The 23,613-nt window shown below is 48.6% G+C and overlaps 1 protein-coding gene across 1 annotated transcript in view; it reads left to right on the forward strand.

The window, feature by feature from the left end:
* PAPPA (pappalysin 1) overlaps positions 1-23,613 on the forward strand; it is a 240,756-nt gene that overhangs the window by 19,153 nt on the left and 197,990 nt on the right. The window contains exon 2 of the mRNA XM_042913034.1: positions 13,404-14,466. Within this exon, the coding sequence (XP_042768968.1) occupies positions 13,404-14,466 (1,063 nt within the window). The remainder of the gene's footprint in view (positions 1-13,403; positions 14,467-23,613) is intronic.

Here is a 23,613-nt window from a genome sequence, read left to right on the forward strand (position 1 = left end):
AACCCCCGGAAGGTAGATAATAATTGGTCAACATCATTCAGAGACCAAACCCAATGCTGAACTAGATTATCCTCCTCCTAGTGGAACAAAACTAAAATTCTGAAGTCCCAGGGATCTCTAACTAACATTTATCATTCTAGAGCCTTAACGAGGCCCTGTGGGTTGAATCATAATTCATGATTTTATGGTATAAAGACAGTAGAAAATTAATATCTGAAAAGTCTGCCAGCCCTCTTTCTTCAAAAGGTTGTTTATACTCCATGCTTTCCTTTTTAAGTCTTCAGTAGGAACAACTCCAGATTGCCCCATGAGCACCGGACAGGGAGTCCTCAGGCACAGACCTGTCTATTTCAGCAATGTGACCCTATTGATAAGACTACGATGAAACCCTGAGCTAATGACCTCCCAAATCCCCACCCATGGACTCTCTTCCTCAAAACCACCAAAGATTCCCTGTTGTCTGTGGAACAGACTTCACATCTCTTGGCGTGACATTCACAGCCCTTGGCACCGTGGTCTCAGGCAGCCCTTGCAATTTCGTCTCCCTCTGCTTTGCTGCGCACCCTCAATTCCACCAAAAGCAGAGGTCTTGGGGCGCCTGGGTGGCCCATCAGTTGAGCGTCAGACTCTTGATTTTGGCTCAGGTTATGATCTCACATTCATGAGTTTGAGTCCCGCATGGGGCAGAGCCTACTTGGGATTTTCTCTTTCTCCCTCTCTCTCTGTCCCTCCCCTGCTCATGCTCGCTCTCAAAATAAATAAATAAACTTAAAAAAAAAAAAAAAGCCAAGGTCTTTCCCCATGTCCAGAGCCCTTTTCCAGTGACAGCACAACACCTAGCCTTGCCTCATGTTTCCCCTTCGGCTGGGAGGTCTTTGCCCAGCCTCCCCCACCCAGTCCCCATTCCTTATGCGGGGCTGTCTCTGTGTCACTCATCCAGGAAAACTTCCCTGAACCTTTTTTTCTCATCCCAATCGAGTACTCCTTCTGCTAAATTCTCTTTGCTTGCACCTCTACTAGAGGTGGATTATATATTATGCTTTATTATACTTTATACTTTATTTGTGGATAATTAAGAACTCCTTGTCCTCGCTCAATCTGTTTTCTCCCAGCTGGGAAGCATAATTTAGAAGTTAGGAACAGGGACTCTCCAGTCTGATTACCTAGGCTCGAATCCCACCTGTGTGACTTGCCAGCCAGTTACTCGGGCTTGGGCAAGTTATCTGTGCTTCTCTGAGCCTCAGTTTCCTCATCTGTAAAATGGAGATAATAATACTGCCTCCCTGCTTGGATTGTTGTGTCGCCTGCCTGCACTGATCCACCCAACTTCCCACAGCGCCTGGCACACAGTGAGGGCTCGGGGAACATCAGCCATCACCACTCTCCCTACACAGAAGAGTAATTCTGGATGGCACCAGCCGTGCACGGCAGAGTGGGAATCTGCCTGTCTGGCCGCGTCCCTTTCTTATCTCATTTTGCCATCGCTCTCCCTGAAAGGCTCACCCCTGGCTGTGTGGGCCAGGATGAGGTGATGGCAGGCTCACCCGAAAGAGGAGCTTTTGTTTCCAGAGCTCAGCCCACGCTGTCTGGGGTGCATTTTTACATAACTTGCTGTGGGTCTGCATCAGTTACGAAATTTACATCACATGGCTCACCCACGTGGGAACCTTCTCCATCCCTCTCAGCTCTTTGGGTTAAGCTAGAGGTGCTCAGTGACCCTCCCGGTGCTATTTTGTAGATGAGGATGTCAGGTCCAGACATGGAGCCAAGGCCAACTTATCTATTAGGCACAGCCAGTGTGGTACCCGAAGTGCAAGGTACTTTTAGGGGCCAATAAAAATGGCTTAATATCTTTTAAAATCAGAAGAAAATCATCTATATAATAACATGTATTATGTAATGATGGATCCAGCCTCTTGACTGTATATATCTTTATGCCAATGCAATCATAAAATATAATTATATATATTTATGGAGGAAGGGAAAAGTGCCCAGGGCCCAGGAAAGTCATGATGCGACCCTGAATGAAAAGGAATTTGCCCAAGATCAGTAATAGTACATTAGTGGCAAAGCAGGGCAAAAGTTCACGGCTTATGACTCCCAACTTAGAAATCTTATCCCTGCAGTTTCCACAGACTCCCTAGAAGTTATTACACTACAGTCTTCTCTTTTCAGCAATGAGAAAAGTGGACCAGAGAGGGGGTGTGATTGGCCGCATCGCACAGCTTAGTTATGCCAGCACACGGCTAACTTACACTTTCTTTACCAATTCCTTGTTGCATTTTGCATTTTACACATTGCATTGCATTCCCGTTCCTTTTTGCATTTTACACAACCACCAAACCTAGTGACCGTGGATGGAAGCCCCCGTTATACAGATGGAGAAATTGAGGGCCAAGAAGTAGAAGAGGCTTACTCAGGTTGCAAAGATGTCACTCCTGCCTCCACATCAGGGCTCTTGTTCCGGTACTCTAAAGATGGCTTGAAACTTCAGAATCTCCTCAAATTGGGTTTCCTCACAAGCCGTGGGCATATTTCTTTCATTTGCTCATTTATTCACTCATCCAACAAATGTTTACTGACTGCTTATATTCTAGGTATTCTATAGAAGGCTCTAGATGCAGAGTGGTGAACAGACATAGTCACTTACCCTCTTGGAGGCTCACTTGCCCCATTTGCACAAACAGAATCATACGTTTCTATTTTCCTCCCTTTATAGAGTTCTGGGAAAAGCAAATGAAATAATTAAGACTCTTTTTGTACACTTTAAAACTTCAGGAAAATTTAAGAATGCTTTCTGTATCGTTATAACCAACAGTGTATAATCAATATAAGGAAGCACTAAAAAACATGAAGAAATAAATATTCAACTAATTTTAAAATAATTGTTGCTTATATTTATTCACAGAAAGGATGAGACATTGGTTAAGCACTTGACTTTGGAGTCAGGGAGCTGGTTTCTAATCTTGTTTATGTTATTACAAGTCAACAGACCTTTGCTAAGTCAAGGAAACTGAGTCTCGGTTTCCTCATGCATAAAATGGGACCAAGAGACCTTATAGTCTAGTTGTAATAATTCAACGAGATGATGCCCATAAAATTCTTGTCCTGTACATGGCACGTCATAAATGGTGGCTCTCTTTATTTCTCAGTAGGTTTGCGTGGCTCTGAGTGGCATTAGAACAAATCAGAGTAGTGATCTCAGGGATAACGTAAGGAGGCAGGTATGATAATAATAGGTTATTGATAACTGCATATTAGTAATTCCTGGTATATCCACATGGCATCAACAGAGGTGCTAGCACTAGGGAAGAGCTGGTCTCTTGTGAGAGGGTACAGGCTGTGTCTGGTCATGCTCTCCACCCCAAATGTCCAGGTAGGACCTGATACAGTAGATGTCTTGTGAAGATGTGTTGGATGAATTGGTGATTGGATGAGTAGATACATTAGGCAGGGCTTGGGGATGTTAACTTGGGGGAATAAAAGAGCCAGGGATAACACAATCAAGAGACTCAGACATCTTCCCGGCTGTCCTGGGATAGAGGGCACAGATCCCTGGAGATCAGGTCCTGGCCATCTGATCCACTGGATGGCAAAAAAAAGGGAGGTGATTTGGATTCACTGAAGGAGAACACTGAGAAATGCCCAAAGGGGCAGAAGCCTTCTTCACACGGCACGGGGTTCTCTAATTCTGAATTGTGTACAGTCACTTGTCAGGATGCTGCACGGGTGATTCAAGCAGGAAGTTAGGTGTGAAATGGATGACATAATTAACTTTGAAGGAGCCTCCAGCCCTGACTATGAACGATTCCATGAATGATGAAAGCTAAGAGCTTGAAGAATGTGGAGGGCAGGACGGAATGGTCCTTGAGAATTGTCTGGAATGTGGTGTCATAGTCTCTGAGGTTTGGTGAGTGAGCGGGAAAAGCTTGTAGATCTTCATCAAAATGACCCAGAGTGCGCTCTCTTCTCCAGGGCAGCTCCAGCATCAGTACCACTTAATCTGTCCGGGTCTGGTTTGGGTAGGGCAACTTCTAAAGGCAAGCAGACCGAAAACGCACGAATCCCCCTCTCTCCCTTCTCCTCCTTCTCCTCCTCCTCTTTTATCTTCTCTGTCATTTTCTTCCTTTCCTCCGCCACTTTCTTTTTCTGAAAGTTTGTCTGCTCCAATTTCATGGACAGTGTGTGAAATAGAGAGCAAGGAGCATGCCTTTCTATTTTGGAGAATAGTGTCGGAAGGGATAACGTTTAACAGCACAGAGGAAGGGAGAAAAACTGGTCACAGTTCTGAGGAAAAGGAACAGACATTTATTCCCTTCAATAAAAAGTGTAGCCTGTGTTATGTGCTATGCAAATGAGTGTTTGCATTCTCTCACTAAATCCTCAAAATGGCACTGTGCGTTAAATACTGCTCTTATCAGTTTACAGTTGAGAAAACTATCAGGTAGGTGAAGGGATTTTGCCCAAGGCTACACAGCTAACAAGTGGCACAGCTGGGATTCCGACAGATAAGACTTCATAGTACACGTGCTTAAGCCATGTACCATGCCAGTGCCCGGGTGCCAAGTTCTGGTATGTTCATGATCTCATTACTTCCCCCTACAACTGCCAGGGGTAGATAGTATCACCCCATTTTACAGATGAGAAGACTGATACTAAAAGACGTACCCTGACTTTCCCAAGTCACATAGCTATCGAATGGTAGGGCCCGCGTTAAATGTATATTTATTGCTCCGTAAAGTCCTGACCTTTCCATGTCCACACAGCCTGCTTACATATGAGCAAAGGAGGCAGACTGGAGAGTCAAGAACCAGAGGGAGACACAGGTGCACCGTGAGCCCTCAAGAGCACTTTGCCATCCCAAGCATACCCTGGAGTCTGCATATTAATAAAACTTACGGGTTTCAGGAACCTTCAAGTATACTCTTGTGAACTTTGCCTTACATCTCGATAGCCTTAAATCGTTTACAAGGAAATATGCATACATTTGTCTCCTTTCTTTCTCAAAAGAGGTCTGTGAAGTATACAGGATAAGACTTTTTAATCCCTGGAGTATACATGGGCAAGCTGGGGCTCAGAGAACTGAACTCCTCCAAGGTCAGACAGTGAGTAAATAAGGTAAGCAGACTCATGGAGTGAGAGGGCTCTCAGGTAATGGTTCGCAGCAGGAAAAACAAATGCAGGTGGAGAGCAGACACAGATACTACCATGGGCACTCTTCCCGCTGTCCCATGCCGTCTTGCAAATGGCGATCTGGCCCCACGTGTTCCCTCGCGTGGCCAATACATCGGGGCATCTGAGCTAAGTCCTGACCCTGTGATTTCCTTCAGAGGGCTCCTCTTGGTACCTTTGCCTCTCTTACACCAGGAGACCTAGATGTCTAGAACTCAGTGTAGTTTGGGATAAGCCTCCAGCCAGGTGTGATTTATTTCAAGCCTCCTCCTTCCTCTGAGCCTACGATCAATCCTCTGAGTCAAGGGGAGCCCTGAGGAATGCGATGCTGAGGAGCACTCCCTCAGGTCCCCACCTCGGTGACGTCCCAGCTCTCCTCTGAATGCCTGGTGCTGCTGAGTCCTCCGGGGTCATTTTGGTGGTCTTCCCCCCGACTGAACCAAGTGCAGGGACCATGGGTATACTTAACCCAAATCTGTCTGTTTTAATCACTCTCCTCTGGACAGATAAAAGCTTTCCATAGGATTGCTCTCTCAAGCATTCCTCTGTGGCTTTAATACCAGCCATTAAATCATGGAAGGGAAAACAAAACAAAACAAAAAGGGACTGGCTCCAACCTTTAGCTTTTAACTTTTTTAGCCTCCTGAAAAAAACCCAGATTTTGGACCCAAATTCCCCCTTTCATACCCACATCCTCTTACCTCTGCTTCTGTTCCTCTGGTAGAGGATGGTCCTGAAATTGCCTTCTTTCCCTCGACTTCTTCCTCTGAGACTATACATCTCCCACAGTGGGAACCAAGGCAGGGATGTCTGATGGACCTGGGATCTCAGAGTCACAGGGAGTCTGAGACAGAAGGGGCCCCTGTGGCCATCTGATGTGACCCTCCTACCTCCTAGGGCAGGGTGTGGGGATGCCTAGAGAGGGGGTACTGCTTTCCCAGTGACCCACAGCAGAGCAATGGCAGACCTTGACCACAAGAACCTTGACTGTGGGCCAAGAGTTATTCCCACTGAAGGAAAGCATCTGGCTTTAGAGTTGGCCTAGTTGTGACTCCACCACTCTTTTGCTGGGATCCTTGAGGGGAGATCACGTTGCTTCTCTCTACTTCAGTGTCCTTGTCTGTTAAAGGACTGTCAGGAAAGCCCACTACACGGGATCATGACAAGCAGCGAGTGGGATCTTTTTGCCTAGCGGAAGGCCTGCTACCTAGAGGCTTTCAGCAAAAGTTCCTCATCCTTCTCATTATTTGAAAATGCTGCTCTGTCACCAGCCAAAATGACCCGGGTAGAGTGTCCTTCTCCTTCCATGTCCACTCTACCAATGAGAGAAAAACAAATAAAGAAATTTTTTTTTAACGTTTATTCATTTTAGAGAGACAAAGACAGACAGAGCCTGAGCAGGGGAGGGGCAGAGAGAGAGGGAGACACAGAATTGGAAGCGGGCTCCAGGCTCTGAGCTGTCAGCACAGAGCCCGACGTGGGGCTCAAACCCACAAACTGTGAGATCATGACCTGAGCGGAAGTCAGATGCTTAACTGACTGAGCCACCCAGGAGCCCCTGAGAGAAAAACAAATAATATAAACTTGATATAATTGTCATCCTTTGCTAATTGTCCTCTGTAGACAGTGAGAAAGTCCAGCGTTATCTGAGCTAATGTTGTGTTGACTTAAATCATGCCTGGAAAACATCCTAGGGGGATAAACCCCATAATGACCGCACATCATGGAGGCATAGCTGAGGTCTCAATCATCTGTGGGGGGAGCTGAACTTGCAATTGGGAGTCTTTAATTCCAGCTCCTCCTACCACTTAGTGCTGTGTGACCTTAGGCAGGTGACTTCACCTCTCTGAGTCTCAGGTTTCTCAGCGGTAAACAGCACCTGTTATACAAGGTGGCTGTAAGCATAAGACACTTTGGCACAGAAGCAACTCCCCACGTGCTCAACACGCACGATGACCTTCAATTACGTACACTCGAGCCGAAACATGGAAGCACCCCTTCCCCAAGAGGCACGTTCCCTGTGCGCCGTGACCATACCTCCAGTCTTTGTTTCCTCCTGATACACCTTGCTCTGATCGCCCTGGGAACGGATTACATTGAGGCAATGTATCCTAACCAGAGGAGGATTCTACAATGGGCACGAGGCAGTGGGAGATGGGATAGATTGTAGAGAAATTTTAGCGGGAGAGCTTCGGAAACTTGTAGAATGATGGCGTTCTGGTCTGCCGGGGCTCTCATAACGAAGTATCATGGACCGAGTGGCTTAAACACCAGAAATTTATCTTCTCACAGTTCTGGAGAATTGGTGTCTGAGCACAAAGTGTCTACAGCATTGGTTTCTTTCGAGTCCTCTCTCCTTGGCTTACAGGTGGCTATTGTTTCCCTGTGTCTTCTCATGGTCTTCCCTCTGTGTGTGTGTCTGTGTCCCAGTTTTCTCTTCCTACAAGGACCCCAGTCATACTGGATCAGGGCCCACCTTCAGGATCCTATTTTAGCTTGATCACCTCTGTAGAGACCCAACCTCCGAATAAGGTCACATTGTGAGGTACTGGGAATTAGGATGTCAACATATGAATTTTGAGGGTACACGATTCAGCCAATAACTAACAGAAAGGAAGGTGGGAGGCAGCTGAGGATATGACTACAACCTTGAAAAAAAACAACAACACATTTTTGTATAGATCCTGGAGGCTGGAAGAGACCTGGGTCAGAAACCAACAGGTAGGGAAGCCTGCGGTAGAAATCCAGGTGCTGAAGACATGGTCTGGAAGGCATTCTGGACATCTGAACAAGGCCCAGGCACATCTTGGGTCCTCATGAAGTGTGGTGAGCCAAGGAGAACAGATGACGCGTAGTAGTAAAGAACCATTGATCCTCAGTCAGTTGTTTAGACCCAGGCAGAAGAATGACTGGAAAGCAGCCTCTTGGCCTGCAGTTCAAGTCAACTTGCTTATGTTGGCGCTGTGGGACTTAGATCTTTTCAGAGGGGTCCGTGCCTTCAAACAGCCCACTGGGCTCAGTGCAGTGACGTGATTAAGCACCTGGGCCTGGGAATTTTATAGGCCTGGATTTCAGGCTTTGGGAGAGCCTCTTCCCTCCCTGAGCCTGAGCCTCAGCTTCTTCTGGCAAGTGGGCCATGCTGAGAGTTTCATTGTGAAGGTTAAGTGAGAGAATTAATCTAGAGCACACGGGATGTAGCAACTTCTAAATAAAGGAACGGTCCTATGCTCTTGTAAAGAACACAGCAATAGGGAAATGTCCCTCCTGTTCCATTCTTTTTAGTTTGCGATGACAAACTCTACGGAGCACCTGTAAGATACCAGGGTCGGTACAGAATGTTGGGCACTTTGAAATGAACCAAACAGACCCACAGATGGGAAACACAGACACTGGATGAGTAATTACAGAAGTGGTGAGTTTTCAGACAGGAAGGAATGTGATGGATATATGGGAGGAAGATTTGTCGGTTCCTGGAGTGGAATGGAATGGTCAGACAGAGCTGCCCTGGGACAGTGCCATTAAAGTGATCCTGAGGGGGTGACCCCGAGGTACAGAGGACTCCTGGTACAGCCCTGGCCAAGATTTTGGGAGACTTCTTCCTTTGGGCTAGCCTCTTTTACATATGCTCTTTGTCTCCAGGGTGAGGCTCAGTGGGTAGGTGAGAAGAAAAAGAGACAGTAAAAATAAGTAGGCAGGAAACTTCTGGGGGTGGGGGTGGGGGGTTAGAAGCCCATTTCAAAGCAAGCCTAGCTGCAGGAAGATAAGAGCACGTTAGAGAGGCCAGCCGACCAGGGTTTGAGGGACCGGTGATTGCTATGAGGGTCAGGGCAAGCCTCTCCCAGGTCTGGGGCTGGACTTCTCCACGTCTGTAAGAGTGCCCTAGACACCTCATGGGCTCTGCACACTTGCAGTGTCTGCTTCTATGCGTTTATAGCCTTGAGGCAGGCTTATGCTAATTAGATGTAGATTGTGTGCAGGATTGCCCCGTAGCCTTCATCTTGTCACATGGGGATGTGTCCCCTAGGATCAACTTCCAGCAGCACACAGATGGGGCCACTTCAGAAACGCCTCTCCCCGTTTCCTTCACTATGTCTCTATCTTCCTGGACAGCTGTGGGGAGGGACAAGGTGAAGGTGGGGAAGGTGCTCGTGTGTCCTTCGTAGAACACTGTTCTGTGTCCCTCTGTGGAGATACACAGAGGACAGGGAACCTAAGTATGCAAGGATTAGGATTGACACGAGGCATCAGATTCAGATCAACACCTATTTTTGAGCTCCTTCTGCTTACAAGGAACCATTCTAGCAGTGAACAAAAGAGCTCTTAAATTGTAGGTGGGGATCATTTAATCCAAACTTCTCCTTTTTCAGAGAAGGGAAATGAGGCCCGGCAGCATAAGAGGGCGGGATGGTGTGACTTTTCATCTGGCAAGCTGAGCCCGGATCTCTGGTTCCAGATCCCTGGTTCTGGGCTGGTGAGACAGCGGTGTCTCCCTTCCAGCCCCCTGAAATGTGGCTACTGTTGATTAAATTATTTTCATCCAGAAATAAGTCCCCATCACTATTTTACTCCCCCCACCCCCCACCTTGTTGAAGTTCGGTGATTTCCTTTTGCCACTTATACTCCAGGTAAATATTTCCTTCTGAACTTCTGAAGCCACTGCTTCAAGGTTCTCAGTTCCCTCAATGTGTTTCCTCTGGGTTCCACTGAAAAGCCTCTCTTTGCCTTTCCTCTCTGCCTCCTGGGGCCAAGCCTCCTCTTAGTCTCCCCGCTCCATGTCCCGGAGTCTGGCCTTTCTCGCTGCTTCTCTCTTCTCTCTCAACTGCACACAGAGGTGGCTTGAGCCTGAGTCCCAAGCCCCCGGAAGGTTCTGAACGGAGGGCACCCTACAGATGTGTAAACATTTTACCTTGCTAACCCAGCTAGCTGCCTTCCAAAGGCAACAGGAAAACCAGGGACTGAGAGCCCCTGGCATAATAAAAAACCTGCAGAGAGAGAGAGAGAGAGAAAGAGAGAAAGAGAGAAAGAGAGAGGGAAAAGTGATCCTGTTTCACATGTTAATTTTCTCATTAGAAGAATTTCCTGTTGAAGGGGGAGGGGTTAGCCAGGGGAGCAAGAGAAGGTGAGCTCAGTGGTGGGACCAGGGACACCAGAGTGGTGGCTCCGGGGAACGTGGCTCTCACTGATCCCTGTAGCAAGCGGCAACCCATAGATTGGGGTAACTCACTCCAAATCTGGAGTCAGAGCTTCAGTTTTGGAGAGGTCAGTGCAGATTTTCACATTCAGCAGCCTGACAGCAGCTCGGGAGATGAGATGTCTGATTTCTAAGTCGGGTTTGTCAGTGGGTTTGAGGAGGACTTGGACGTTTTCGAGGCTTCATTCTATCAGCTCCTGATACATCAGCCAAGATGCCTTCGGGGTGCCTTCTCTCTTTGGCCCTTCTGTATTTTATTTCTAGTCGTTTCCCACATGTCATCATTGACATCGGTCCTAGACCCTCCAGCATCTTCAAGCTGAACTCACACTGGGACAGCTACCGTGTGCCAAGGACGGGGCCTCCACCGTGTCTGTTAAGTAGGACAGCATGCTTAAAGAGGGATGTCGGCAAGAGGATTACGATCTGTACAAGGGAAGTGATTTTCCCCAGATGTATGGCTAGGAATTTCTTTCATCAGAATTACTTACTCTGCATCCAAAGATCCTGGGTTTTCTACGGTACTAAGAACACACACTCTCTTCTGATTCTCCCTGTCCGTTAGCCATGGAGACATAAATCGGTGCCTTTGATTCTGCTTGTCCTTTTTCCTTCTCCCAGTCTTTCAGGAATCCTTCTTGTGCTCCATCATGAGACGCTTACTGAGTGCCTGCTGTAGGCAAGGCATGGTGCAGGGTGCTAGGCACGATATACAGATGGTCCAGCCAGAGTCCTCACTCTCCAGAAGCATCCAGTCTAGGGGGACTCCAGAGCCAGAGGACAAGTGTCTACTTGCCTAAAAGCAAAATGAGTTCAGAGGAGAGAATGAGCATTCCTTACAGGGCTATCACGGAGAGCTTCTAGGAGGAAGTGGTTTCTGTTTTAGCCATTCAGAAACCTGGAAACACAGAAGAGCAGACTTGGGCCAGGTGTGTGAGGGGGACTCCATTCAGTCCCCTCCTTTACCAGGTAGAGAACCAAGACCCAGAGGAGGTATTATTCAGTGCTTCACCCAAGGTTGCCCAGCCGATGAGAGCAGGTTGACTTTGTGAGGAGACCCCCCAGCCATTGCCTGAAGGACTGTTGGACAGGAGTAGGCGGAGGGGTATAGGCAGACTTAGATGCCAGGCCCAAACTGCCATCCACATCAGCTGCTAACAGATCGACGTGAGTTCTGAGGCCCCAGTGCTCACAAAGGAGTAAAGACTGTGTGGGCCTCCTCTGTTGATTTTACTGGAAGCTCTCCATGATCGTTTGATGCATGCCGATGGCAGATGCACCCTCAAAGTTATGGTGACCGCAGAAACTCACCAGCTCAAAGTAGGGACTGTCCTTCTAAATGGGCATCTTTTATTCATTCTCGTCTCCCTCTCTTCCTCCTCCCACCTGGCCTCGTACATTATCCCACACTTCAAATGCATTCTTAATTAGAAAGTCCTCTTCCTCATCCAACAGCCTGTCTGTGCCAAGGACACTGGGTATATTCCAGAAAGGCTGGGGAATAGGGGTTGGTGAGTATAAAGATACTTTTTGATCCAGAGAGAATCTGCTAAGTGACTTCCTGGGGTTCCCAGAGTAAGGCTAGAGGCGTCAGCCTTGGGACTTTCCCAAACACCCAGCTTGTGGTACCCCCAGGAGGTTGGTGTGTCCCAGATCCCTGGTGGCATTGATGGGGGAGAGAGAGGTGTCTGTAGAGTTAGCGCACAGGGTAGTGAATCCCAGGGTCTGGGATCCTCTTACCAGTCAGTTGATCTTAAACCCATCCATTTCCATATCTGCCTCTGTCAACATCACTACTTTAAAAGTGTTACGTGGATGAAATGAATTAACACACGTGTAGACCTTAGTACAATGCTTGACCTGCTGTAGAGGCTTGGAAGATTTTACTTAATGAAGGAGTCCCCAACATCTTTTTATGTTAAGAGAGTGCTTTTCATTTCATTCTTTTATAAATATTAGCATTAGTGTCAGAGAAAAGCAAGCTGAATTGGGTCTCAGGAAATTTGTCAATGACTCTGTAACCTGACAAATGTCTTTCATTTTCTGGGCCTGAAGTCCCTCACCTGTCGAGTGAAGAAGTTGGAATTGTGATCTTTAAAAACTTTTCTAGCTCAGGAGCGCCTGGGTGGCTCAGTTGGTTAGGCGTCCGGCTCTGTGTTTCGGCTCAGGTCATGATCTCGAGGTTCATGAGTTTGAGCCCTGCATCAGGGTCTGTGCTGACGGTGCAGAGACTGGTTGGGATTCTGTCCCTCCCTCTCGCTCCGCACCTCCCACTTGCTCTCTCTCCTGGTCAAAATAGACAAACTTTAAAAAAAATGTTTTTTAAAGCTTTCTTGCTCAGATATTAAGCATGCCTGCCTTTCTTTGGGGATGAGTTTCAGGGCTAACCAGGACTCCTATTAGGAGCTAAAAGCATTAGCTTTGCAGCCCTTGACCCTTGATTCTCTGTGCCAACTTCCCTGATGGCTCACCACCGCTGGCCTTTTGATGACTGCTAATCGTTAACGTGCACGCAAAGTTACGGAGACCGTAGTAGGGGCCATCCTTCTAAATGAGCAACTTCTGTGCATTATCACCACCGCTGACTCCCCTCTCACCTCCTGTATCATTCCACACTGAAAATACCATCTCAATCACAAAGTCCCCTTACCCGTACAACAGTCTTGCAAAATCGAAGGTGTTCAGATTTCCATTATTATGATTGTTGGTATTTTGTTTAGCTCAACTCCCCATTCTACAACAGAAACCTTTCTTGTAAGTTCCATACTCAAAACCAATACCAGTGAAACTGTTTGGGCTACAGGTTGTGGTGAGCAACCCCCAAAGCCAGCTCACCTGTCCTCTCCATCCCTCCGGCTCTCAGTGTGCCTGAAGGGTGGTCCCAGAGCCTCCATTAGTAGCTGCTGGCTCTCGCAGAGCACAGTTTGAAAACCGCTGGTCTAGGACATCCTGATATAAGTTTTATCAGGGAGAAATAACTCACCGCCCCCCTCCCCTTCCATCCTTTATTTATTCGTCTTTCTCTCTTCGGGCCACATAGGGCTATATGACAAATGTTCATATACCTCGCGTGACCGAGGATGGGTCGTGGGAATTCACACCGTCAGTGACCAAGGCAACAGAGACCCACGCTACTTTTTCTCCCTGAAGACAGACCGGGCCCGGCAGGGGACCACCATCCATGCGTACCGCAGCTACCTCCCAGGCCAGTGGGTGCACCTAGCTGCCACCTACGACGGGCGGCTGATGAAGCTCTACGTGAATGGTGCCCAGGTGGCAACCTCTGGGGAGCAGGTGGGCGGCATATTCAGCCCGTTGACCCAGAAGTGTAAAGTGCTCATGCTGGGAGGCAGCGCTCTGAATCACAACTACCGGGGCTATATCGAGCGCTTCAGTCTGTGGAAGGTGGCCAGGACTCAGCGGGAGATACTGTTGGATATGGAAACCCGTGGCCTCCACACGCCTCTACCTCAGCTCCTCCTCCAGGAGAACTGGGACAACGTGAAGCGCGCCTGGTCCCCCATGAAGGATGGCAACATCCCCCAAGTGGAACACAGCGGTGCCCACGGCTTCCTGCTGGACACGAGTCTGGAGCCTCCGTTGTGCGGGCAGACGTTGTGTGACCACACAGAGGTCATCGCCAGCTACAACCGGCTCCCGCGATTCCGCCGGCCCAAGGTGGTGCGCTACCGCGTGGTCAACCTCTACGACGACAGCCGCGAGAACCCCACGGTGAGCCGCCAGCAGATTGACTTCCAGCACCGGCAGCTGGCCGAGGCCTTCAAGCATTACAACATCTCCTGGGAGCTGGAGGTGCTGGAGGTGAGCAACTCCTCCCTGCGCCACCGCCTCGTGCTGGCCAACTGTGACATCAGCAAGATCGGGGACGAGAACTGCGACCCCGAGTGCAACCACACGCTGACCGGCCACGACGGCGGGGACTGCCGCCACCTACGCCACCCCGCCTTCGTGAAGAAGCAGCACAACAGGGTGTGCGACATGGACTGCAACTATGAACGGTTCAACTTTGACGGCGGAGAGTGTTGTGACCCCGAGATCACCGACGTCACCAAGACTTGCTTCGACCCCGACTCTCCGCACAGGTAAGGCCTGCGGGGCAGGCGATGCCCGGCTGCCAGCCGACTTGTCCCCCGTTGTGTAGGCGAGGCACCTGAGGCCCCTAGGGGGTGTGGAATTTTCCAGTTCACACAGCGGTTTCATGACCGAGGCCAGCCCCTCACTCAGTTCTCATGGGAGTGCTACGCAAGGATGGCCCATCACGACGGTATTCGCTGAGCCCCCACCACGGGCTAAGAAGGAGGGCTCAACCCGGTCTTCTCAAAGGGCACAGAGTCTAGACTGGGTGATGTGGGGCCGAGTACCAGTAGCTGCCATCATGTACGTGGCACCGTGGGGTGCAGCGCGTTAGCCACGTGCGGTCGCCAGCCACACGCGACTGTTGACGCTGAAATTAGCCGAGACTAAGTAAAGTTAAAATCTGTCCTGAGTCCCGTTAGCCACCTTTCAAGTACTCAGCAGCCTCGTGGGCTGGTAGCTACCGTGCTGGACAGACCAGTATGGAACACCCTTCCCAGCAGAACATTCATCCCGTCGCACCGAGCTGGCAAAGCGGGGATCAGCTTGGTTGGACGGCCTGGGTTCAGGTCTCGGCAATACCGTTTCCTCACTTTGTGACCCCTTAGACGCTACATCTTCCTTTGTGAAGTGAGAATAAGAACAGCACCTGCTTTGTCCAGCTGCTCTGAGGGTTGAGAGGGGGCTCTCAAAGCGTCGTCCCTCTCACGGTGTCTCTCCCATTAGCTCTCGGTAAGCGTATTTGTCATGACTTGTGTAACGGAAGATGGTGCGTGCTGTGCTTAGGGAGTGCCAAGCGAGATCAAAGAGGAAAAAAAAAAAACTGACTTTCAGCTTGAATATCTCTGGGAGAGCTTAGGTACAGTTTGGACAACCGAGGAGGTTGGGTTGGGGGAGAAAGGAGGGCGCGGGGCAGACGGACTTCATCTCCTGCTGAGAAGAGGGCGGGAATGGGAAGCTTGTGTCTGAGGCCTCACTCAGCGTCCACTGGCACTAGCAACCCTGGCCAGCAACCCCAAAGAAAACCCCGAAGGGGAACCCGTGGGTGATCTGTATTCAGTAGGGGACCCGGAGGAACTAGTTCCAAGCCAGAGAGACTGTCACCCTCCACTTTCCTGATTGCCCAGATCCACGCTGAACTTTTCCATTCTGTCCAGCACACAGGACCCTGGACTTGCTGAGAGCTCGAGCACATTTGCCGACCTCTGCAGGCTTTCTGCTGACTCTTCTCTTTAGGTCTCTCTCAAAAGAGCAAGGGCCTCCCGTGCACAGACAAAATACCTACGTGCAAAGGAATGACGATACTGGCAGGAGAATGTCGTGCCTGGCAGCAGGCCAGAAAGCACGTCAGCTCAGCCTGCTGGCACCAGGCAGGCCCTCGACTCTCACCTGGGTCCACAGACATGAGCGGCCCAGGTGGGAAGAAGCCTTGATGTGTGGCCGGTTCCTTCCTGGTCACAATGTGTTCTCATCTCTGCTCTCATTTGGGCTTTGACAGAATTTGACAAAGAAGGCAAGACAGGGGTTAGTATTTGCATTTGACTCATAGGGAGATAGAGGATCTTAGTGGGTGAAATGACTCAGCCAAGGTCATGGGTCAGGAGAGTCATTCAGCTAAGGCACAAATGCAAGTCTCTGAGATTAAGGCAGTGTGTGCCCTACTGAGCTGGATGCCCAGGCAGAGTGAGCATGGAGGAGGGTGAAGGGCCACGAATAGCTGGAAGTTATTCACCCAATTTTTCTTTCTCTCTTTCTTTGTTTCTTTCTGTCTTTCGTTTATTCAAACCCTGTTTCTTCAGCAGGTGCCAGAAAGGTGGGTACTCTTAGCCCTGTTTTGCTGAAGGAAACCCAGGATTCAGAATGACATAGGGGTTTAGCCAAGGTTACTCAGCAAATAAATGGAGAGCTTAGATTCCAATCCAGATCTAATGACTCTAACGCTCCCACTGAAGGAGGGTATTTTTAAGCCTAAGGAACAGTAAGAGGCAGAGTTGAAGGGCAGGGGTGACAGACAGGGTAGCTTCACTAAAGCCTTGGGAAAAAACTGCTGAGTTGATTGGGTCAGGACCGAGGGCAGCTGGCCTTTGTGGCGGGTGAGCTGTCCTGGTACGGAGGGGCCGCAGGGCCCCAGGTCCCAGATACTTCACAATCAGCAGACAGAGCTGGCAGCCTCCAACGGCCTCCTCTTTTCTAAGTCACGGGACTGCCTGCCCAGAATGTCTGTGAGCAGCCGTGTGCCAACTCTGTTACCACTCACGCCATGGCCCGTTTGTTTGCTGGCTGGGAAGGTCATGTGCCCTGGGTGGGGCCCACCAGGCAATGTGTCCTCTTCTGACGGGCCGGGATAGGAGGCGGGGGTACAGAGCATTCTGGCTGTATCAGCTCTCCTGTGTGCAGAGAGAAACCTGTGGAGGTTTGCAGAGAAATATTTGCTTTGTGACTTTAAAAAAAAGGGAGGGAGGGAAGGAGGGAGGAAGAAAGAATGAGGAAAGGAAGGAAGGCAGGAGGAAAGGAAGGAGGGAAGGAAGGAAGGCAGTGCAATATAAGGCAGGGAAGGAAGGAAGGACGCCTGCAATATAAGCAGTGAACATTTAATATTATCTAGGTGATTTCTAATAAAGAGCTGAACTTCATTCTCTCTCTCTCTCTCTCCTCTCTCTCTTTCTTTCGTAATGAGTAAACGCAATAAAACTATTTAATACTTATCAATCTATGGTAAAGGACCACCTTTTTTCTCCTATATGTTGCAAGCTGATCCCTTTGATATGTGCAGGAAAAAAATGAATCAATGTAAAATGAAACCACAGGAATGTCATTGTCAGAATTCTTGAAAAGTTTCTAAATGCGTACTCTCCATTTCTGTCCCCAGTGCACTGTAGACTGGTAAGCAGTACCTACTTTGAGTAGCACTGATTAAAATCCACCATTCTGACAATTTAATGTAACAATTCCCTTGAGTAAAATAAGATTTCCCCCAGTAATGCAGCTGGGCAGATCAGTGTACTCTAGGAAAGAGTACCGTTTCTTTTAACACATTTAGGTGCCCTTACGTCATAGTCCTTGGACCCCTTAGTCCGTGTTCTCAGGGATTCACGTGCTGTGGGGGAGCAACTAATCCTAGCAGAGGGCTGCACAAGATACCAGAATTGTGCCCAATGCCAGACCTAGAAACATCCTCACAGATCATTGGTCCGCATCCCTTATCCTCCCATGGAGGGAAACTGAGTCAGAGCTCACCCTATCCATTAGTGGTCAAGCTAGGGTTAAGGTTGCTCTAGATTTCTGACTCCTGGTCATCTGCCATGGCACAGCCACCCAGCGTGGCCTTGACATCTTCGCAGCCACAGATACCTGCCCCCTCACATTGTATCCTCACTCTCTTCTCAAATATCACCCAAAGAGCTTGGGATTATGAAGTGCTTGAATGAGTGAGTTTAGAAGAGAATTAGATAATGGCCTTGGGGTTCCGTGGGCCCCTGTAGAACTATTAGAGCTACATTGGCAGCTAGTGTTCTTTATTAAGAGGCCATAATAAAAGCAGTCAATTGAAGATGTGCACAGAGAGAGGGACTGGACAGCGAGTGGCCAGGATACAACTTCAAATGGTAATATCATAACCATTTGAAGATGGTTGGCCTGGATGAGACAATTCTCACAGGGCCATGACTATAGGGCCATGTGGCATGCGCCTCATGTCCTGTGGGAGGCCTGTCCTGTGGGAAAGGGCGCAGAATTGCTCTGTATGGTTTCTAAGCCCTGGCCAGGACCGGAGCGGGAGGCAGCTTGGAGCTGAGTAACAGGTGATGTCCTCCCCCCTCAGAATGGTCCTCCCAGGGGAGCGCCCTGTCACCTGAGGCACACACAGTGAGGATCATGGCAGTGCTATAGAAAGTAACCTTGCTGGTCTTGAGGTGGAGTATGGCACAGCCTGACTTTTTGCTGATATCTTTCTCCAAATCGTGTTATGGAACCACGTGGTTGGAGACATTTATCGGCTATATGCACCTCTGTCAGGCTCTCTGCTGTTCACTGGGGATGCTTCAGTGAGTGGGGCACGTTCCTCCCCATTGAGGGGCTTCCACTTTGCTGGGGGGCGTCACATTCAAACATAAGAAATTCTGATCCATGACAACAACACACAGTGGGACAGGAGTACTGCGAGGCAGAGATCTGCTCTGACTAGGGAAGCAAGGCGGGGTGGCTGGTGGAGGCATGATTTGGGGGGCATCTGGGGCCGGGCAGCACGTTCAGAGGTAGAGATGCAGCCTGCATAGGTCAGGTCCTGGCAGGAAACAGGTGACACATTCAGACAGAACAATTAAGGAGAGTTGAAGGAGGGGGTAATTTGAAGGAGAGGCTATTTATAACAGGGTAGGCAGGGTTTAGGACAATCTCCAAGGCCAGGGTCAGCAACAGAGCAGGGAGCCATTTCTATCCTTGGCCTGGAGGGGCAAGAAGAGAGAGTAGTTTTGGAACATAAGAGAGGGGATGTGTGTGGAAGACTCCTGGGCAGCCGCAGTGACTCTCCATAAAGAGGGGTAGCCAGCCTACTGTGGCCCCCAGGCCAGAAGGGAGCCAGGAGAGTAACTTCTCCATTGACATTCTCTTCTGCCTTCTAGTCTTCTGCTAGTGCTTCCCACTAGGGACTGAAACTAGAAGTCACAGAGCAAAGGGACCCATAGAGGCACCCCAAAGAAGCCAACCTCCAAGGGCACAGAGCAGGGAGGAGAGGGATGGGCAGTGGATGTGGATGAGCAAACAGCATTCCCAGAACACAGAGAAAGCCCATGCAGAGGGGACAAGACAAGCAAGAGGACAGGATGGGAGGAAGGGCTTGGAGAATAAGGAGTCATCGGTATAACTGGGACCCAGATCATAAGCAGAATAGGATCTGCTTTATCTCATGACAAACTCTAATATCAGGCTAAATCCTTCCTTCCTGCCTCTCTCCCTTTCTTCATCCCCTCCCCTCCCCTCCCCTCCCCCCCACTCCTCTCTCCTCCCCTCCCTACCCTTTCCCTCTCCTCTCTACCCCTCTCCCGCTTCCCTTCCCTTCCCTTCCCTTCCCTTCCCTTCCCTTCCCTTCCCTTCCCTTCCCTTCCCTTCCCTTCCTTCCCTCCCTCATTTTTTTTCTTCTTTTCCTCTCCCAGTAAATATTTGTTGAATGCTCCCTCTGTGCCAGCCCAGTCCCTGCCTTTGGACCTCACCATCTAGTGGAAAAGACAGACAAGAAAGCATGCCATTGTAATCATGGGTGTGAACGAAGGATCCCCAGTGTCAGCCAGGAGGAGCAGTCTGTGTGAGCAGTAAAAATTTTTCTATTAGACCAACCATTTAGAAAAAGACATTCCATTGAACTTGGCCATTCTCTGCAGTAGTGGAGACGAGCCAGGGAGGCAGAACTTCATCTGCAGCCATTAGAGATGTCTCCTAACAAGTTAGAATGCACTTCACATGCCTTCTTATAGCTAAACTGGAAAACCTGGATACTAAGGGAAACCCCTAGTGTCAGGAACGCCAGGGGCAATTGACACTTTGGGCTGCATGCACCCCACCGGGAGAGTATATTGCCACAAGCCTGCTGAGTTTCTATTTGGACCCTGTAAGCTGCAAGCTATATAGCACAGTTAGGTGAACTTGACCTTTGTCTGTGAATATCGATTCATATGCAATAGGACAAATAGAAAAAGACTTCCCTTGCACACTGTTGGCTCATAGGGAAACATTTTCGTTGCCTCCCCCTTATTGTTATTTTTAATGGAACAAGGGCATTCCCCTGGGGCCATGTTATTTTTTTTGGATATGAGCTGACATTGCTAGAAATCTTTGGAATGGACTGTAGTAAGCCTTGAGGCAGGCTCTTCAACCCCTCTGCTGGCACTGTAGTTCTCACTGTCTTCCCCCACCCCTTGTCAGAGACCATTAAATGATTTGCCCTCATATGTTGGGGTCTCTTACCTCTTTTCTGGGATGATCTCATGGAACATACACTTCCTTCTCCCAGGTTCTCCCCAAATCTGGAAAAGTTGCATGAAATCAGAGATTCTCTGAGCTAAAAGGAGCACTGGCAAGGTTCAGCCCTCTCTTGCTATAGATGAGGAGGCCAAGCTCCCAAGTGGGGCCAGCACTGACCCAGGCCTCCCAGTGAAAGTGAGGCCAACCTGAGAGCAAGATCCAGGGTCTCATCTCTTTATCCCAGGGCATTTCCACCCTCCTACATTACCATGGTATCTTAGAAGCTGGGGATTCAAAACTTGGAAAAGTTCTCTTTAGCATGGTCATGTTCATACCCGTCATCCGTATTTTGCTAAGATACTTTAATATCGAGGGCACTGCAGTAATGCCCTAGAGATCCAATGTGTAATCTGTGTCCTGAAGGTGCTTATATTCTGTGGTTTTATGACATTTTGTTACAGTCATTCAAGAGATGGCAAGAAGGTGGATGATTAACTTACCAGCGAACCACACAGACGATAAGGCTTGCATGAACTCTGAGAAAAGGCAGGATCCCTGTGGTTTGGAGAAGTTAGAAAAGGTTTTCTGGTAGAGGAGGTCTATAAACAGACCTTCAGAATTAACAGACTTTGTAATGACAGAAAAGAACAAAGAGATTGAGGTGGGAAGGTGATGGGAAGGTTTAAGGAAGAGGTGACTCTACTTGGAATTTCATGCAGTTCAGTGTCATGATTTGTTCTTCTGGCCCTAGAGCTCTAAGAATCAGACTAATGTAGAATGAAAATAGCGTTCCGGGGAAATAGATTCTAGCCCTGGCCCAGCAGTGTCTTAGCTATGCAATCTTGGGCAAGTCTCATAATCTCCTTGAGCCTCTGTTTCCACATCTATGGAAAGGGAATGATAATAATATCTGACCGCCTGGATCATGTGATTGCCTTGAGGGTCACATAAAATAATATCCAAGCAAGAGTTCTGGGAAGAGTTAACCAGCACGCAGATGAAAGAGGGCTTTGTTATTTGTTCAGTAACTTTGTTCATTCTTTTCCAGTAATCGTGTAAGAGAAATTGCTTGGAATTTTATAATCAGAATATCAGCGTTTATTTAATGTGACTAATATTCATTAAAGCAATAACAGGAGTCAGGCCTGGTATGGTGGAAAAGTGATATGTGTTGGAGACTGACCAGGGTTTGTATCCTGGTTCCACTCTTCATTAACTGTCTGACCTTGGCTCGTTTCTCAATAAGAGTTGCTGGTTTCTCATCTGTGAAAATTGGGTGAGAATAGCACTCCAACAGTGCGTCAAGAAACTTACATGGAGTCATCTATATGAAATGCCTGGTAGATTGTGTGGCACACAGTAGGTGCAAAAAATTCCCTCCCTTCTCATGTGCACACACAGACTCCTCTTCGCATTGTTTGATGGAGACTGACTTTCCACAGGCTCATAAAAAAAGGCCTGGATGAAACTGCCGGACACACATTGAGGGCATTTACACAGATTACTTTCATTCTTAAAATACTAATTTTTTTTTTTTTGAGGACTGGCCACAGAATTGGTATTTTTAAATAAAGACCATGTAACATACCAAACTTCTTGAGCTTGCACACTAATTTATTTTTGAAACAACCCAAATGTCTCACCATGTTAGAGGATATGTTTCCACATGGAATGACCCCAGGCATTGTTGGGATTGGTTACAATGGGTGATGTACCCCTTTGATTGAAGTTCCAAGAGTTTTTGACCATCTCCAGCCCACATGCCTGCTTGGGTGTAGATGCAGGAACATGCACACACATTCAGGCCACATGGACACATATGGTCCCATTCTCTCAGCTTTGGTCCAAGTTCCCTTCATGCTTTTCATCTAAGCAAAGTCTGCCTTTACTCACGTCCCATCTGTGACTCTGTGCACAGGTGAATTTGGTCTTTGAGAGCAGGAGAGAGGGACAAATGGAGTGAAGAGAACTGCTTGTGACCCCTCCACAGGATGTTAAGAAGGAACTCAGGGGGCACCTGGGTGGCTCAGTTGGTTAAGAATCTGACTCTTGATTTTGGCTCAGGGCATGATCTCATGGTTAGTGTGTTTGAGCCCCATGTTAGGCTCTTTGCTGACAGAGCAGAGCCTGCTTGGAATTCTTTCTCTCTCCCTCTGTCTCTTCCCCTCCCCATGTTCTATCTCTCTCTCAAAATAAATAAAGTAAACATTAAAAAATTTTTAAAAAGAAGAAGAAGGGGCTCAAAACAGGGACCAGTGAGTAGCTGTGTGGGGTCAGTATAGCCTCGCAAATAAATAAGAAGATGAGTTTTGGAGACTGAGCATACTTGAAATCAAGCCATTTAACGTCTCTGTGACCTTGATCAAGTCCCTAGCTTTTATCAAAGCCTCAGATACCTCCTCTGTAAAGTCGGTGATGAAAGTAAAGTACCACAGTCTGTGGCATTGAGTGGTTCGGAGGATTCAGTGACATGATATAGGGGTCAACCCTTACAACAGCACCCGCCACTTACTGAGCACTCAAAATAACAGTGGTGGTTGTTTGGGGGATTTTCCGTCTCTGGAAAATCTTCTGACCTTCCTACACACATACTCCCTAATTCCCAGCCCCCTCTGGATCCTGAGTCTTTCCTTTGGGCTGGAGTGGGGGTCCAACACAAACTAATCCCACTCTTCTACCAAAGGCCCTTTTACTTTGGCTTCTGTAGGTTCCATATTTAATAGATTTTCTTTACTCCAAAAACCCTGCACATATTAAATGATAACGTATTCCTTGTCCCAGGCAGCACACCACAGTAAGTTTAGGCATCTCCAGCGTAAAGCAGAGGCACATCTGGGATTCCAGGATGGGACTCACTGTGTGGTTCTCGCACATGCTAGGGAAGGAGCTGGAAGTCAAGAGGGCTCCCCTAAGGTGCTCAGGACCTCACCGAGCCACATAAGAGGCAGCACTAGGTGTCGGCTGGCCCCCTACTCTTACCACAGCAGGACCTCTGTGAAGTTTACAGGTGAAAGTTGGAGATGCTTCTGTGTCACCCCTTTTTCTAGATGTGTATTTCCATTTCCAGCTCCCTGGACAGACAGCAGTGCTTGATAACCTCTCGAGGGCCCCAGTGGGAGGCAGCTGGGGTTTTTCCACCCTGGGTGTCCATCCACTGGTGACACTGACCACTCATGACAGCCTCTGCTTGGCCAGAAGTC

This window comes from Panthera leo, chromosome D4 (genome assembly GCF_018350215.1).
Source record: "Panthera leo isolate Ple1 chromosome D4, P.leo_Ple1_pat1.1, whole genome shotgun sequence".
Lineage (NCBI taxonomy): Eukaryota > Metazoa > Chordata > Mammalia > Carnivora > Felidae > Panthera > Panthera leo.